Below are 17,374 nucleotides of genomic sequence, written 5' to 3' on the forward strand. Positions count from 1 at the left end.
GAAACTGAAAATTCCCATTGTGCAGGGGTGGGTCTGGAGCCCAGGCAGGGGTGCTGCTGCCTGCTCCAGTGCCCTGCCAGGCTCCTTGTCCCTGTACTGCCCCCAGCCTCTGCTTTTGCACTGCCACAGCCTGCACTGGCTTTAGGGCAAGGATCTGCACCCACACCTGCTCATCCCTGCTGGGATGTGTGTCCCCATGCTCTGCTCTCCCATTCTTTCTCCCTGCTCTAAGGGGAGGGCAAGCCAAGCTGAGCTTTCCCAGGTGAGTTTGTGTGATGAGCTGCTGAGGTGTCTGTGGCTGCAAAGGGCTGCATTCCCAGCCTGCTTATCCAGAGTTCAGTCAGTCCTGGCTATGGAATCCTGGCAGGGTTCAGTCAGTCCTGGCTATGGAAATCCTGGCAGGGTTCAGTCCTGGCTATGGAATCCTGGCAGAGTCTGTCAGTCCTGGCTATGGAAATCCTGGCAGGGTCAGTCAGTCCTGGCTATGGAAATCCTGGCAGGGTTCAGTCAGTCCTGGCTATGGAAATCCTGACAGGGTCAGTCAGTCCTGGCTATGGAAATGCTGGCAGGGTTCAGTCCTGGCTATGGAATCCTGGCAGAGTCTGTCAGTCCTGGCTATGGAATCCTGGCAGGGTCAGTCAGTCCTGGCTATGGAAATCCTGGCAGGGTTCTGTCAGTCCTGGCTATGGAATCCTGGCAGGGTTCTGTCAGTCCTGGCTATGGAAATCCTGGCAGAGTCAGTCAGTCCTGGGTTCTGGAAATCCTGGCTGTGTCTGGGACTCTGTGCTGCTCTGGCCACTGCAGCAGTCAGCCCAGCATTACTGGTCAGACTGGTCTGATCCAACCCATTTTTTGACCTCAAGGTGTTCCTGTCTCCTTCCTTAATTCTTAAATTCCTAAAACCAGCAGCTTGCAGAGGGCTGTACACTGTGCTTCCTGAGTGCTCTGTGTAATGGTGGCTTACACTGTCACTGCTGGGACACTGTCACACGGTCACAGTCTGCATAGGTCTGCCACCAGTTCACTTCCTAACTTAATTTCTGCTCATTTCACTTTTTTGATGCTGTTTGTGCAGCTCCAGCTGTTGGTGGGTGGGAGGAAATGGAGCTCAGGGCTTCCAGGGGAGGCTGGGAGAAGGGGTTGTTGAGGATTTACATGAGGTTAAGGAGAAGTCTTGTCCCTGCCTCATAGAAGGGGGTGGAGAAGGTGGAGCCAGGCTGCAGGGGTGCACAGGGATGGGAACAGAGGGATGGGGATGTGGTGAAATGTGGCAACTGCCAGTACTTAAAGGGACTTTTCACAAGGGCCTGGACAAGGGGAAATGGCCTCAAGCTGATGGAAGATTTAAATGTGATATTAGGAAGAAATTCTTCCCTGTGAGGGTGCTGAGGCCCTGGCACAGGGTGCCCAGAGCAGCTGTGGCTGCCCCTGGATCCCTGGCAGTGCCCAAGGCCAGGCTGGACAGGGCTGGGAGCACCTGGGACAGTGGAAGGTGTCCCTGCCATGGCAGGGGTGGGATAAGATGATTTTTGGGGTCCCTTCCAACCCAAACCACTCTTTGATTCCATGATCTGAGTCAGTACAAGGAAGGAGCCTGCAGAGATGTCCTGAGACCTCATCACCGATTTTCACAGAGTATCCTGCCCTGGGTGGATGTGCTTGGCATGAGCTGACTGGGCTGGGGACATCGAGGTGGTCCTCCTTAGGTGTGCCCAAGCTTCTGTGAAAGCTCCTGTCTGTTTGAAGGGCTGTTTATTTACCCACAGTGTTTGTTTTACCCTGCTCTCCCAGGAGGGGAACAGGATCAGGAAGCAGTTGGCTAAATACACATTTCCTATTTCCCTTCCCTCTGTCCCTGTGTAGGTGTCATTTTGTGTCCTGTGCACTCAGGTCTATTTTGGGGTGCTGATGTGTGGGTGCAGCTCCTCCAGCTCACAAGCCCTGTCTGGGCGGGTGTCACTGGGACATCTGCTGTCCTCCTGGCTTCTCTGATTTCCTAAGCAGGAGTCCCAAAGCCAGAAACTGAAAATTCCCATTGTGCAGGGGTGGGTCTGGAGCCCAGGCAGGGGTGCTGCTGCCTGCTCCAGTGCCCTGCCAGGCTCCTTGTCCCTGTGCTGCCCCCAGCCTCTGCTTTTGCACTGCCACAGCCTGCACTGGCTTCAGGGCAAGGATCTGCACCCACACCTGGCCTGCCCTTCCCAAATGCTGCTTTCCCCCAGCTCAGTGGGATGCTGGAACCCACTGGGGATGGGAACAGAGCCACCCTGCTGCCCTGAGTGTGGCTGCTGAGGGACACAAGGCTGGGCACTTCCCCTGACACACCTGTGGGACACCTGTGGGACACCAGGGCTCAGAGATGCCACCCTGGGTGTTTGATAGGTGTTTGCATATGGGGTGGTGTTGAACCAGAACAAGTGTTATCCTGAGCAAAATGATTGTCCTCTTGGGGTAAACCTTGGAGTGATTGTTCTCCCTGCCCTGCTTTTGTCCAGCTGCCTCAGCTCCTGCAAACTCAAGCATGTCTACAAGCTCTTCCATTTGCTGCAGGGAAGATTTCTGCCTGAATTCCTTTTGTTTCTGTTTCCCTGGCAGAGCCCTGCCCATGGGCTGGGGGGGATCAGAGGTCCTCAGGGCACTGCTTTTCTCCCTGTGTCCTGGGTGTGGGGGTCCCAGTTGTGGGTTTCTCTGGCTCTGGACTGAAGGCACTTGAGACAGTAATTCATGTTCAGACTCAGGTGTTTATTATTCCTTATCAGTAAAACAGTTTCACCACTGTGAGTTCTGCAGCTTTTCATTAGAAGGCACAAAATGGCAACAATCTCTTGGTACAAGGGCTTTTAAAGCTAAACTATCCAATTAAGAACTGACACCTGGATTATTTTCCCTTTTAACCCAGTAACTGATCCCACAGAACTGCAATGAGGGCTTTCCTGCCCAATTACAAAATGCCACCAAACCCATGGAGAAGGAGGAAGAAGAAGCATGAAGAAGAAACCCAGGATGACACCCTGTGCCCTCCACCTTGCTGCCATCCACAACACACTAAAAATCCCAAAACCTCAATTTCTCACCAAGTGATACACCTACACTGCTCTCTATAATGTTTCACACTTTTGTGGATTCCAGTCTATTCTGGAGTTTAGGAAACTTTCTCCATGAATGAGGGTCACAGTCAGTGCTGCCCTGGGGGTCAGGGCACCCCAGAGCAGACACAGAAATATTCCCTGGGCCCTGGGTTTGCACACCTGGGCACTGCTGTTTTCTTTACAACCCCAGCTCCAGAAGCATCTTTTGGAAGCATTTTCTGGAAGTTCCCAGGAGAACCTCAGCACTAGAGCCATGCCCGGGGAGAAGTGAATCAGAGCAAAGGTCTGTGGTGCTCAGTGACAGCAGACACTTGTGTGGGAGGAAGCAAAGGGCACATAAAAGCCATCTCTACTGTGTCCTCCTCAGCCCCCAGTGCTGTCAGCTGGAGCTTTCCTGCCCTGGCAGTGTTTCCATCAGCCTCAGTGATTTTTTTCTGTGTATTTGCCTTTCCCACCCACCTGCAGTGTCAGGGAGGTGGAACAGGGCAGGAGCCATTACAGGGCTCTGTTGCTCATCTCCCACCTGCTACCTAGGACATTCTTTGTGTTTCCCAGAGCAGTGCTTTTCCCTCTTTCTCAGGGCACAAAAAAGCTCTCTAACCCAACCAGCATTTGTTTGGGTCATTTTCCCTCTTTTCCATGTGATGTGTGATATTCCAGCCCTGCTCCAAAGCAGTGATCAATTTTCTTGGGTGATTTCCAGCGCCAAACATTATTATTGTCTAAGTCTGTTATTAATTATCTGTTGTCACAACCCTGCTGTGACTGGAGATGGGGTTTTATCACTTTTACAGGTGATTGAGGCCAAGCACAGAGAAAGAGAAATCAAAAGTATCCAGTTGTCAGCAGGATGAGGGATTCAAGACTTGATTTCCTCATGGGATTTTGTCTGTAGGTATTTCTGTCTGTGAAATGATGGATTCCATTACGGAATGTCCATGCTGCCCCCACAGCTCAGAGCATGTGCTTTATGTGTCCTGGAAATGAGCTCACAGTGAGTCACCACCCACTAAACATCCCTGCTGGTAATTGTGGATTTAAACACTTGCCTCTGTACAGTTGGCACACCGGAAAAGGAAGTTTGAAAGAATAAACATCTCGACACTGGAGCAAGCTTGAGGGGTACATAGAGGGGAGTCACCCTGGCCGTGGGGATGGGTGCTGGAGGAGGGGATTGGCACTGACTCGAGGCTTTGCTCCCCTGGGCACTTCTTGGGCACCTCAGGCGTGTCCAGGGAGGGGAATGGAGCACCGGGAACAGCTGGGAACGGGCTCAGCCTGGAGAAAAGGAGGCTCAGGGGGGACTTTGTGGCTCTGCACAGCTCCTGACAGGAGGGGACAGCCGGGGCGCTCGGGCTGTGCCCCCAGGTAGAGGAGGAGAGGGAACGGCCTCAGGCTGAGCCAGGATGGATATTACGAAGAATTTATTGATGGAAAAAGTTGTCGGGTGTTAAAAACAGGTTAGAAAATGCTGCAAAATAGCCCGTTGTTAATATCAGGCATTGTCAGAGGCTCCCCAGGGAGGTTCGGAGTCCCCGTCCCTGAGGGTCCAAGGCAGGTCTGGACGCGGCGCTCTGGGCTGGGGACACGGCGTGGCTCCCTGGTGAACCCCTCAGTGACCGTGCCGGGCTTTTCCACCTCCAATCACTCTGTGACGCTCCACCCGCGGCTTCGTGTGTCCCCTGCCCGATCGCCGCCCGCCGGAGCCGCTCCTCAGGCCGGGCCGGGGCCGCCCCCGCTCCATCCCCGCTCCGTCCCGGCCACAGCCCGGCGCGGCACCGCGCGTGACGTCACGCTTCCCGTGACGTCACCACCACGTAACGGCAGGCGCCCCAGCGCCACTGCCGGGTTCTGCTCAGAGGCACCGCCTTCCCGGCGTGCCCCGCGCCTCGCTGCGGTCGCGCCTCAATCTCCCAGCAGTCCCCGCCCGCAGAGCCCTCCGGCGCTCGCGGCGCTGCCGCGCAAGGCACGCCGGGAGTTGTAGGCGGTGCGGGGGCGACGGGGCGAGGCGAGGGGGCGGAGTCGGGCGGCGGCAGCGGCGGCTTCGGGCTTCGGGCCTCGGGTCAGTGTGTGCGGGGAGCGGAGTGAGGGGAGCGGGCACCGCAGCTGCACGGCCTCGGCCCGGCCCCGCGCAGCCATGTCGGGGCTCCTGGGGAAGCTGTTCGGGACGGGCGCCGGCGGGAAGGGCGGCGGGAAGGGCCCGTCCCCGCAGGAGGCGATCCAGCGGCTCCGCGACACGGAGGAGATGCTGAGTAAGAAGCAGGAGTTCCTGGAAAAGAAGATCGAGCAGGAACTGGCGGCCGCCCGCAAGCACGGCACCAAAAACAAGCGCGGTGAGCGGGGGGGGGCCGGGCCGGGCCGCGCCGAACGCCGGCAACAGGTCGGGAGGGCCTTGGCCAGCGCAGGCGCGGCTGTGCTGCTGTGTTTTACACCCAGAGCCTTTATTTTTATACCTTAGTGCCTTTATTTTGTACTTACTGGCACTGTCCTATCTCTCCGCGGCCGTACCGCCCTCCCGGCGCGGTTCCCGCCCCAGCCGGGTTTCCTCAGAGGGGAGGACACGTCCCCTTCCCTTCCCTTCCCTTCCCTTGGGCTGCCCCGTGTGGGAATCTCGTGACTCCCATGTCGCGATAGTGCTCGGCTCCTCCGTGGTGTTGCTGCCCCTCACTGTGGGGAGAGCTCCGGGAAATATCCCTGAAAAGGAAAGGGAAAAGCCGGGCAGCACCCTGCTATCAGCCCTTGATTTGCCTTGCTGGTGGTTTTAATTCCAACCCACAAAAGTCTTTGCTATCTGTGTTTATTTTCATCACGTCTTGCCAAAAGTTCTGAGCGTGCTGGGGAGGACAGGAGTTACAGCCTGAATGTTTGTGTTGGTTGTTTTTTGTTGTTGGGGTGAAGAATTTCCAGGGAGAAAACTGGCCAGCATTAAAAGGGTTTCTGTAAAATAGGTAAGTTAATATCCCACAGACAACAAACAGCACACACATTCAGGCTGTCGCTCCTGCTCTCCCCAACACACTTAGAACTTTTGGTAAGAGCTGACGAAAATAAACATAGATTTAATAGTTAATGTTCCCTCTTCTGGGAATAACTTGGGGTATGTTTGTGCTTTGTTTTGTGTTCTCATGGAAATACTCATTCTTTTGGAAGCAGTGTTTGTTTTGGGGGTTATTCCCACTGCTCAGCCCCCTCCAAGAGGCTCTTCCACACACTCTCTTAGGTTAATTAATGGAATTGCTGTTTCCCAGGTGGAACTTGACTTCCCCAGGCAGGTCTGGCTGTGCTTGATGAGTCTGGAGATAAGGCAGTTGTCACATTACATATTACAGTGCTCTGAAAGTCCACTTCTTCCTTGTTTTAGCTTGGCAGTAAAAGTTTCCAGGAAAGCACATCCTGATTTCTGTGTGGATGTTGTTGCCCTCTCTGTGCAGGAGCAGGAGTGGCTCTGCCTGTGGCACAGGGAGCTGCAAACACGTCTGGCAAGGGTTCATCGGCAGTAATTACCCTCAGGAGTTTCATGTCACTCCTGCAGTCAGCACTTTGAGCTCCTTCAGACTCCAGAACTTCCTTGTGTGTGGGTGACGTGGATGGAGCTGCCTCATGAGGGCTCGGGGATTATCAGTGACCTCAGCAGAGCCTGACTTGAGGCTTTACCAAGTCAGTTCTAAACCAAATACACTGCAGCAGTTCCAAGAAGCGAGCCTGGCCTGTGGTTCTTGTGGCAATGAGAACCAAAATGTGTCTCTGCAGTTTCTTCATCTCCTGGGTCACACTGGGCCTTTGAACTGCTAAACTTTCTGTTCGGCTTTGTCTCCCTGCTGTAGAGGCATCTCTCAGTGTGCTGCCCTTCAGAACCTGGCCAGGGGAGGGATTGAATTTCCTTGGAGGCGGAGGAAGGAGCAGAACCTGCCCATCCACGGCGGCGCTCTGGCTCGCACTAATTGAGGGCTTGCAGCAGCGCAGGAGTAATGAAGGAGCTGTGAATAGGAGAAGGGCAGGGATGGGTTTCTGCTGGAAAAGGAAACCACTCTTTTTCCATTTCTGGAACTGAGAGGCCGACTGTTCTCACTGGGCTGGGAGTTAAGGCAGCTGATTGTCTGTGCCTTGCTGGGAAGTGAATTCCCCTCAGGACACACTCAGTTTTTCTGAGTTCATCAGCTGAGCTCCTACAAATTGCATTTTTTGATATCCAGATACTGGATTTTCTCTGACCTTAGGTTGTTTTATAATCCATTATCTATGCGATTTTGATGCAAAGTCACTTAAATCCATATTTTAACTGAATATAAAAATAAATTGGTTTTATATGTGAAAATGTCATTTTAATGGAAATACTTTGGTATAGTTAAAATGCTTTCAAGTAAAACTGAATGAAAGATAATTAGCTAGAGATTATTTTAAGTGTTGGATCAACTTTTAAAAATTAAATTTGGAGAATCCTTAGGCTTAGTTCTCCAAGATTTAATCACTTCACTCTGGAATCCCTGCTGCTCCTGGGGGATCTCCTGTGGATGCTGCACATCCCTCACTCAGCTGGGCAGTCCTGGAAGCTGCTGTGGGACAGCCAAAAGAAGGTGAAAGAATGGTGCAGGGAGCTTACCTGGAAGCTGAAATCACCTTGGGAAAACCTGGAATGGCTTTTTTATAGTCCCAGAGGAAAGGCTGTCTGGAACACTTGAGGAAACAAAAGGAAACATTCTGAGCTGCCCAGCACACTGGGTGATTGTTCAGGTGCCAAGTGAGCCGCTTTCCAAAGGCTCATTCACTCATTCCTGCAGCACTTCTGGAGCCCTAGGAAAGCTAAATCTTAGAAATTTAGAGGTTTCTGGTTCCTGTGCCCGCCCCAAGCACATGCAGGGTTTTGTTAATTTATGAACTTGTTTTACCTGTGTGTTTTTTGTAATCTGTATTTAGGGTATCCAGGCTGTGTAACCAAACAACTCAGGACATTCTGGGATTATAATAAGGAACTTTGCAGTAGAAATTCCCTCAGTCTGTGTTGTTTCTTGGCATGGGAGGCTTTAATCTTGTATGAAAAGTTCTGAGTGTGCTGGGGAGAGCAGCAGTGATGGCTTTAATGTCCTTGCCGCGTTTTGTCCATGGGATGAAAAATTCTCAAGATTAATCATCATTGGAAGGGTTGTTTGGAAACAGGCAAGTTACTCTTCCCTCTTCAGAGAGGAACTTGGGCTATGCTTGTGCTTTGTGTTCTCATGGAAACGTTCAGCCTTTTGAAAACAGCGTTCTGGGCTTTGTCCCTCCCCTCTGAGAAACCCTCCCACACTTCAGCTCTACCTCGTGAGTAGCGATTTACTCCTCAATGAATTTCTCGCAGCAGCAGCACTGCTGACTAATTTAAACACTGCTCAGCCAGTTCCTCCCTCATTTTACATCTGCCCTGGAAATCAACTTTGCTCTAACAAAAGCAGAGTGCAGCTGTGAGCCTGATGCTCTGGGAGCCCCGTGCTGCTGCTGCTGCCTCCTTTTATTCCGCTCCAGTTCGTCCGTGCCGTTGTTTCAGCTGGGATGTTTTCTCAGTGCCCAAACCTCGTGATACAAACTGAGCTGCTCCATCTACTCCAGCGGTTCTGGGTTCAGTTTCAGGGGAGTTGAAGCTGATCCTAATCTCTGCTGCTCTGCTGTTTCTGTTCCTGTGGCTGATCACGCAAAGCTGAGCTGCCAGAGTGGCCTGGTTTAGGGCAAATTTGGGAGAAAACCTCCAAAGGGGCCCCTCCAGACAGCAAACCCACACAGCCCTTCCCCCCAGTCGGTTCAGGAAGGATTCTTCAGAGAGAAGTGGAAAAAAACTGTTTATTTAACAGGCACAGCACCCCCAGCACACAAAATGAACAATACTGGATGACACCACTCTGAAAAAGATGACAAAATCAGAAAGTCTCTGTGGGGGTGGTTGCTCTGTTCTCAGTCCCTCCTGTGCTGGGGCAGCTGCTGCAGCCACAAGGTGCAAACTCTCGGTGTTCCCAGGGCCCAGTCTGGAGCAGCTTTGAGTGGTCCCAGAAAAAGGAAAGAAAAACAGTCCAGGGAAAAATTTGGACTGCTTAGCTAAACTAACTAATGAGCAGGAGCAAAAAGCAAGAGCAAAGCAGAAGGAAAAGCAAAGCAAAAAGCCAAAGCAGCACCACCACGTATTGCCCCGTCTGTGTGTCCCACCAGCCGTGGGGGAGTGGCTGATAACAAAACCAAAACAAAACTTTCACTCTTCAGAGCCAGCCTTGAAGGCACAGAACATAATATCCAGCATGAACTGAACACACAACTGGGGATACAAGCATCATAATGTCACCCTAGGACACAGAGGAATAGCACAGGCACACAGACAACAAGGGGTTAATGCCTTTAGCTCTGACTACCTCGGTTATAACAATTCCACAGTCTGTTTCTCCTGGAACCTGAAGCTCAAGTTATGTCTGAGTGTGAGGATACAGGAGGGAGGGAAGCTCAGGGCTGCTTCAGAGTGCCAGTGTTAAAAGCAGCTCGTTCAGATTCACATCTGGGGTGAGTGGATGCTCTTTTGTGCCTGCCTGCCACTGATCTTACCTGTCTGTTAGCTAACACTAGGGCTACAAACAGCAGAATGGGTGAAAAACCAATTTTGTGCCAGAATGTATTCAGGCTTTAGCAGGAGAGTGACATTTCATGGATTTTCCTTACACTCTGGTTTCTGTCAGTGAGCAGTTTTCTTTTCTGATGTCAAAGTTTTTCTTTTCACTGTACATACACAGTGTTGGGTTTTTCCCCAGCACTGAGTACACAAAATAGATGCAAACCCACTGCTAGATACCTGCTGTATAATTCAGACTTTTCCTAGAGAGAGAACACTCCTGTTCTCCACCCAGCACCAAAACCAAACCAACCAGGAGCTTGGGCTTGGCTGATTTGAAGGGCCCACCTGGGGCTCTCAGTGCTGCCTCAGGTGATGGTTTGTGATGGAAATGAACTCCTTACATCCCTTTACCTTTTTTAAGCTGTCCCATCAGGCTGTAGCTGTGATTTGCCTGCAGCTGGAGGGTTCTGGTATCAGAGCTGGGACTGGCTGAGTGAGGCTGCTCCAGGAGTGGCCCTGCCTGTTCCTCTGTGCTGCTCTTGTTTGTGTGGGCTGGCCACGACTTGGATTAACTTGCTGAGCCAGACAAAACCCAACTCTTACAAAAAACAAAAAAGAGAGAGAAAAGTTGTTTTCCACACTTAACCACACAAATGCTGGAGCTGGCTGGAATTTGATAGGAAGGAGGAGGAAGGGCAGCTCTGTTATCACAATACCTGTGATAACATCTGAGGGACACAGGGCAATGAGCTCGTGGCAGCAGGAAGGAGGGCCAGGATGGTTCTGTGTGCAAGGCTGGGTGCTCCAAAGCTGGCAGGGAAAGCTGCAGCCTCAGCTCTGGGCACAGGCAGGGATTCAGAGGGTGAAACCCTGTGAGTGTGTGTGAGGCCTCTGACATGTTTGGGAACACAGCTCAAAGCTCCTGCTTGCCAGCAGAAGTGATTCTGCTCCCAGAATCAAATGCGCCCCTGGTTTTGTTTGCATGAACCATCAGGTGATGTGCAGGGAGTCCTGCAGCACTCCCAGCCCATCTCCAGCCCCTCAGCCTGCCCTCTCTGTGTTTTAAGTCTCAGTTTAATGGGAAATTGATGTTTGAGTTCCAGGTGCTTCTCTATAAGCCAGGGTTTCAGTGCAGGAATATTGATGGCAGTGCAGGCCTGAGTGCTTCATCTTCCCCCGAGGTTAATGAGATGGGCATTCACCACCTGCCTTGGGAAAAGTGATAATTGCTCTTTTTAATTAGATCTTGAAAAAAAAAAGAACCTTCCTCTTTGCATTCTACCCTACCTATGTTTAGCAGGGGTTTTTGGAGACAAGACCCTCATGTGTAAAACAGTTTGGGAGCAGTGGTGGGATTCACGAACACATTTTTAAAAACTGCTCTTAAAAATGGCATAAAAAAAATCCCCAAACTCTGTGATTCTGAAATACATGATTTGGTAACTGTACTTGATGCAATACATCCTTCCTCTGTTCCTGTACCCTGTCAGGAGGGAAGCCTGGCATGTTTGCAGCTACTGAGTTTGTGTTTATTTTTTTTTTCTCTCAAAATATATTAAATGTTGGATTCTAGTACCTTATTCAACTCCAGGCCTAATTACTGAATCCTGCTCCTAGGCTAATTCAAGAACTATAATTTGCAGATGATGCAAATCATCAATTTGGTTTAACCCTCTTTTACTTAGACTTGTGCTGAGCTGTGGAGAGTTTATCTGGACTGGGATGTGTTGGGCTTTGTATTTGTATCATTCAGATCTGTCTGTCAATCCCTTATTGCTCCCAAAACCCCAAAATTACGTTGCCATTTCAGTTTTTGGGTATATGATGTTTGTCCCAGAGACTTTGGGTAGCAGATTGTGGCCTGAATTTTGCAGCCAGCAAAGTTTGAGCGGGGTTTAAAGTAAAATCTTGTCACTGCTTAAAATGGATGATTTTTGCAAAGCTAAAAGCTGGAGCAATCTCATCTTTGACTTCCCATCATGTTTGCAGCCAGGTGTTCAACAAACTGGAACTCCTGGCACAAAGTGTGTGAAACCAACAGGATGCAGTAGGAGAATGCAGAGCATCAATGCTGTCAGGGTTTTGCTTTTCCCTGAGACAGCCCAAGGCTGCAGCAGAGCTGGTGATCAGGAGCTTGGATCTGCTCTGAATCATCCCCCAGAGCCTGGAGCAGGGTTCCAGAGCCTGAAGGAAGGGCTGGAACTGGGGGTGCTCCCCGGGACAGGTGAGGGCTCTGAGGAGAGCCCAGAGCCCCTTGCAGGGCCTGAAGGGGCTCCAGGAGAGCTGCAGAGGGACTGGGGACAAGGGATGGATGGCAGGATAACCAGCAATGGTTTCACACTGCCAGAGTGGGACACTGGGGAGGAATTCCCCCTGTGAGGGTGGGCAGGCCCTGGCACAGGGTGCCCAGAGCAGCTGTGGCTGCCCCTGGATCCCTGGCAGTGCCCAAGGCCAGGCTGGACAGGGCTGGGAGCAACTGGGACAGTGGAAGGTGTCCCTGTTGTGGCAGGGGTGACACTGGGTGATCTTTAAGGTCCCCTTTAACCCAAACCACTGTGATCCCATGGAACCTTCCTTGTGGCCACTACCAAGGGCCCAGAAGAGCAGAGTGTGAACCTCAGTGCCAGGCTGTGGCAAAGGCAGCAACAGTTCTGTCCATGGTGTCCTTCCAGGTGGAAGCCCAGTTGGAAAAGCTCTGCTGTGACTTCCCCTGGTTCACTGCTGAGATGAAGCCTTGCCAATTAGCAGTTTCTAGGAGCTAACGGAGTTACAGGATAATTATGTGGGCAGCTTTTGTCTTGCAGCTCTTGACTAGTGGCAGTGAATGATGGAAGTTTGATGATAGCACAATATTTTAGAAAAGTGAGTAGTTCGAGCCTGCCCAGAGTTGCCACTTTTCGGTTTCTCGGCTGTTTTATGGCCTGGAAAGGCCCGGGGTGGCCCTGGGCAGCCCGCGTTTCAAAAGACAAAAAGAGGCTTCAAGTTTTTTCTCAGTCTTCAGTGTTTATTAGTTATTTATCTAAAAGATTTTCTCTCAGCTTGACAGAAGTCTACACAGCACGCTAGCTATGAGCACACTGAGCGCCCCCGGGGCGGTCACTTATCTTTATACTCAAAATTACGTATACAATATTTACTTATTTTCTCCAATACCTTTTACCTTTATTAACTAGTGCACTTTTAGTAATAACTAATCTCAAAGTGCTAACATCACCACAAAAGATAGAAGCTAAGAAGAAGAAGAAAAACAAAACACGCTTCAATTCTTCTATCTTACTTCTCTAGACTCCTCTGTACAAAAATCTTAAACTCTATGTTTCACACTCTAATTAACTTATCTCTTCACTATTTACTCCAGTAAAATCCTCTCATCTTCATACAAGTGTCTTCTCCTGTGTAAGATCAAAGTCCAGCCACCAGACACTTCTGGCAACATTCCAAGATTCCCGAGCCCCCCAAGGGTGGTCTCAGTCACTCTGCACATCAGTCCTGAAGTGCTGAGATCCCACAAATAAGAATTAATTTTCACATGTATTATGTAAAAATAGCCCATTTTCTTATTTTCTTTTTCCTTATCCTAGCCTATTCTAAGCTGCTTATTTCTGTATAAACTGTATAAATTGTCTTATTTCAATGTTGGAAAGCAAAAGAAGGAAATTAGCCCCTCAAAACACTTACAAAAGGCACTGTATGTTTTTAGTTTTTTGAACTGCTCCTTGATAAATTCTAATTTTCTAACTGTTGACATGTTAGTAGTAATTTGCATCTCCAGCTCAAACAGAAAGCCCTCTGGAAGTTTGGAGGTGTCCAAATAACCAGTGTCATTCCCTGGGATGTGATGGGATGTGTGCAGTGGGGGGCTGAAAGTGTCACCAAACCCCCACACTGTGTGTGCCCCTCAGGGCCTGGCAGGATTTCATCCACATTTAGGGGCTCTGTGCACAGAGCTGGCTCAGGTGTTGTGGAACTGAAAAGAGAAATGGCAGAGTGACAGGAATCAGTGGTGTTGAAACATTTGGAGGTGATTTTGGTTGGTTATGAAATAAAAACAAGTTAATAGAAAGCAAACTTCATTGTGGGCTCCCTGGGAGCTGCATCTCCAGTGAAGGTGAGGATTTTACCTGCTGAAAATGCTCTCCATGGTGGGCTCTGCACGTGCCCTGTCCTGGGGGGACAGTGAGGGGCAGAAAGGCTTTTTTGGGACTGCATCCCTGGCAGCCCCATCAGCAGGAGCAGAATTTATTGCTGAGCCTGGCTCTGGAGCTGATCCCAGCCTCAGAGCATGGCATTGCCATTCAAAACTGCAACTCACCCCCAAAAATACTGCAGTGTTGCCTCTGGAGTGTTTGGAGGCTGAGTCAAAAAATACAAACTTTTTAAAAATAAATATGGTTTGTCTTACTTGCTTTATAACTTTTGGCTTTCTGAAGGTTTGTGTTCTCAGCTTTTCCTCCCTAGTCAGTGTTGGAATCTCAGCATTCACCAAAAAAAAATCTTTGTTACATCCCAAAATATCTCATCTGGGGAAGTCAGGCTGTTAAGAGAAATGCTAAATATTATGACAGCATCAATGAAATTTTTAGACTTGGCAAGGCTCTAATAATAATGGTCCAAGGCTGGAAAATGCCTGATGGATTCCCAGGCAGCCACTCTTTGAATTCCCCAGCAAGAAAAGGTCTTAAATGTGCCATTTCAGGGTAGGATCTTCTCAGTTTGTGAATTAATTACAAAAACACTGTTCAGCTTAGAGAACTGAGTTGTTTGTTTGTTTTTTTTCCTGTGAGAAACCAGCATTTTGAGATACTTAAGAGCTGTTCCTGCAAAGCTGAACCTGATGAATTTCTGGCAGAGATTCAAAGGAAGATTCTGGGTTTTCACTGGAATTCTCTTTAACAAGGTACCTTCAGCAACTACAAAATAAAAGAGAAAACCCATAAATAGTATTTGCAGGCTGTGAGAATCTCAGGGACAGCTTAGGGAACACACATTTCTCATCCTAAAAGTTTAGATTTTGGTTGAGTACTTAAACTTTTTAGAAGTTTAATAGTAATAAAATGGTTATAAAAATAGTAATACAATTAGAGTAATAATAATTTGGACAGTTTGAATTAGGACAATATGAGACAATACAGACAAAGAGTTATGGATGTTTTCCCACAGCATGAGCCTAAAAAAGAACCCACATTAACAGAGGATTAACAGCCTGTTGCATATTCATACACCTCATCCATGGTGCATAAATTCCATTCAAACACAGCATTCTGTCTGGTCAGTCTCAGCTTCTTCCTCTGAATCCTCAAAGCACCTTCAAGGTGGGAAGAAGTTCATTTCTTCTGATAAGAGAGCAATAAATTTTTTTTCTGTGAAAGATTCAGGTGTCCTGTGGCTGCTATCTCACTGCGAGTCCTTTCTTTAATAAAATATCCTACACAGCATCGTTTCTATTTTAATAATTTTTATAACCTAAAACTGTATTTAACACAGTACTTAAGAGAATTAACACAGCATTACTTTCTAACACAGCACATTTAATATTCATGTGAATATTTGCAAAAAGCCAATCATAAAATACATGCATTTTTCACAAAACACAGGATTCTGTCTGGGCAGTCTCAGCTTCTTCCTCTGAATCTTGACAGCACCTTCAAGGTGGGAAGAAGTTCATTTCTTCTGATAAGAGAGCAATAAATTCATTTTTTCTGAAAGATTCAGGTGTCCTGTGGCTGCTATCTCACTGCGAGTCCTTTCTTTAAAAAAATATCCTACACAGCATTGTTTCTATTTTAACAATTTTTATAACCTAAAACTCTATTTAACACACTACTTAAGAGAATTAATACAGCATCACTTTCTAACACAACACATATAATATTCGTTTGAATATTTGCAAAAAGCCAATCATAAAATACACATTTCTCACAAGTTGGAAAGAGTAAGAGAGGCTAATTTACTCAGGCAGCTTTAGAAAATACATAATTTAATTTGGAAATTAAATGATTTTTTTGTGATGACTTTTTTCTTGATGACCATTTTTTATTACCTTTTTTTATGACCCTTTTTTAATTACTTTTTTTGATAACCCTGTTTTTTGATTATATTTTTCCCTTTTTTTTTAAACTGACTTGTTTTTTGATGGCCTTTTTTATTACTTTTTTTGACCTTTTTTGATTACTTTTTAAAATTACTTTATTTGATGACCATTTTTTTATTATGTTAATTGATGAGCATTTTTATTATTTTTTTAATGACCATTTTTTAATCACTTTATTCTTATGATCCTTTTTTTGATTAAATTTTTTTCCTTTATTAAAAATTTTTTTGGACAAAAGTGACTTTTTTGATGACTTTTTTTTGGATTACATTTTTCCCTTTTTTTTGATAAAACTGACTTTTTTTGATGGCCTTTTTTAATAACTTTTTTGATGACTTTTTTATTATTTTTTATGACTATTTCTTAATTACTTTTTAATGACCTTTTTTGATTACTTTTTTCCCCTTTTTAAAATTTTTTTTTTACAAAAATTGACTTTTTTTATGACTTTTTTTGATGACTCTATTTTTTTATTACTTTTTTTGGATGACCCTTTTTTATTACTTTTTTTCCTTTTTTTTTTTAATTTTTTTGGACAAAACTGACTTTATTATGACTTTGTTTTTGATGACCTTTTTTATGACTTTTTAATGACTTTTTTGATGGCCTTTTTTTATGACTTTTTTAAAAAGTCATAAAAAAAATAAAAAAAAATTTTTGATGCGTCTTTTTTTTATTACCTTTTTATGACCCTTTTTTATTACATTTTTTTCCTTTTTTTAAAAATTTTTTTTGACAAAACTGACTTTTTTTGATGGCCTTTTTTATGACTTTTTTGATTACCATTTTTTTATTACTTTTTTTGATGACCCTTTTTTTCATTACTTTTTTTTCCTTTTTCTTTTTGACAAAACTGACTTTTTTGGATGGCCTTTTTTATGACTTTTTTTTTTGATGACCCTGTCTGTTTTTTGATATACATTTTTTTCACTTGGACACCACAGGGCTTAAAATCACACCTGGCTCTTTGGACCTCAAAATCACACTAGGCTTTTTGGAGCTTAAAATTAAACCAGGTTTTTTTAACCTTAAAGTCACACCATGTTTTTTTGAGCTTAAAATGATACCTGGCTCTTTGGAGCTTAAAATCACACCAGGTTTTTTGGACCTCAAAATCACACTGGGTTTTTTGGATTTTAAGATCACACCTGGCTTTTTGGACCTCAAAATCACACCTGGCTGTCTGGACCTTAAAATCACACCTGGGTTTTTTGGACCTTAAAATCACACCTGGCTCTTTGGACCTTAAAATCACACCTGGCTCTTTGGAGCTCAAAATCACACTAGGTTTTTTGGAGCTTAAAATCACACCTGGCTTTTTGGACCTTACAATCACACCAGGTTTTTTTGGACCTTAAAATCACACCTGGCTGTTAGGCCCTTAAAATCACACTGGGTATTTTGGAGCTTAAAATCACACCTGGCTGTTTGGACCTTAAAATCACACTGAGTTTTTTGGATTTTAAGATCACACCTGGCTTTTTGGACCTCAAAATCACACTGGGTTTTTTGGATCTTAAAATCACACCTGGCTATTTGGTGCTTAAAATGACACCAGTTTTTTTGTATGACACTGGGTTTTTTGGAGCTTAAAATCACACCTGGCTGTTAGGCCCTTAAAATCACACTGGG

The 17,374-nt window shown here is 47.0% G+C and overlaps 1 protein-coding gene across 1 annotated transcript in view; it reads left to right on the top strand.

Moving 5' to 3' along the window:
* Positions 1–5,107: 5,107 nt before the first annotated feature.
* CHMP4B (charged multivesicular body protein 4B) overlaps positions 5,108–17,374 on the top strand; it is a 28,585-nt gene continuing 16,318 nt past the window's right edge. The window contains exon 1 of the mRNA XM_058036141.1: positions 5,108–5,419. Coding sequence (XP_057892124.1) covers positions 5,224–5,419 — 196 coding nt within the window. The 5' untranslated portion in view covers positions 5,108–5,223. The remainder of the gene's footprint in view (positions 5,420–17,374) is intronic.

The sequence above is a fragment of the Melospiza georgiana genome, chromosome 17 (genome assembly GCF_028018845.1).
Source record: "Melospiza georgiana isolate bMelGeo1 chromosome 17, bMelGeo1.pri, whole genome shotgun sequence".
Classification (NCBI taxonomy): Eukaryota; Metazoa; Chordata; class Aves; order Passeriformes; family Passerellidae; genus Melospiza; species Melospiza georgiana.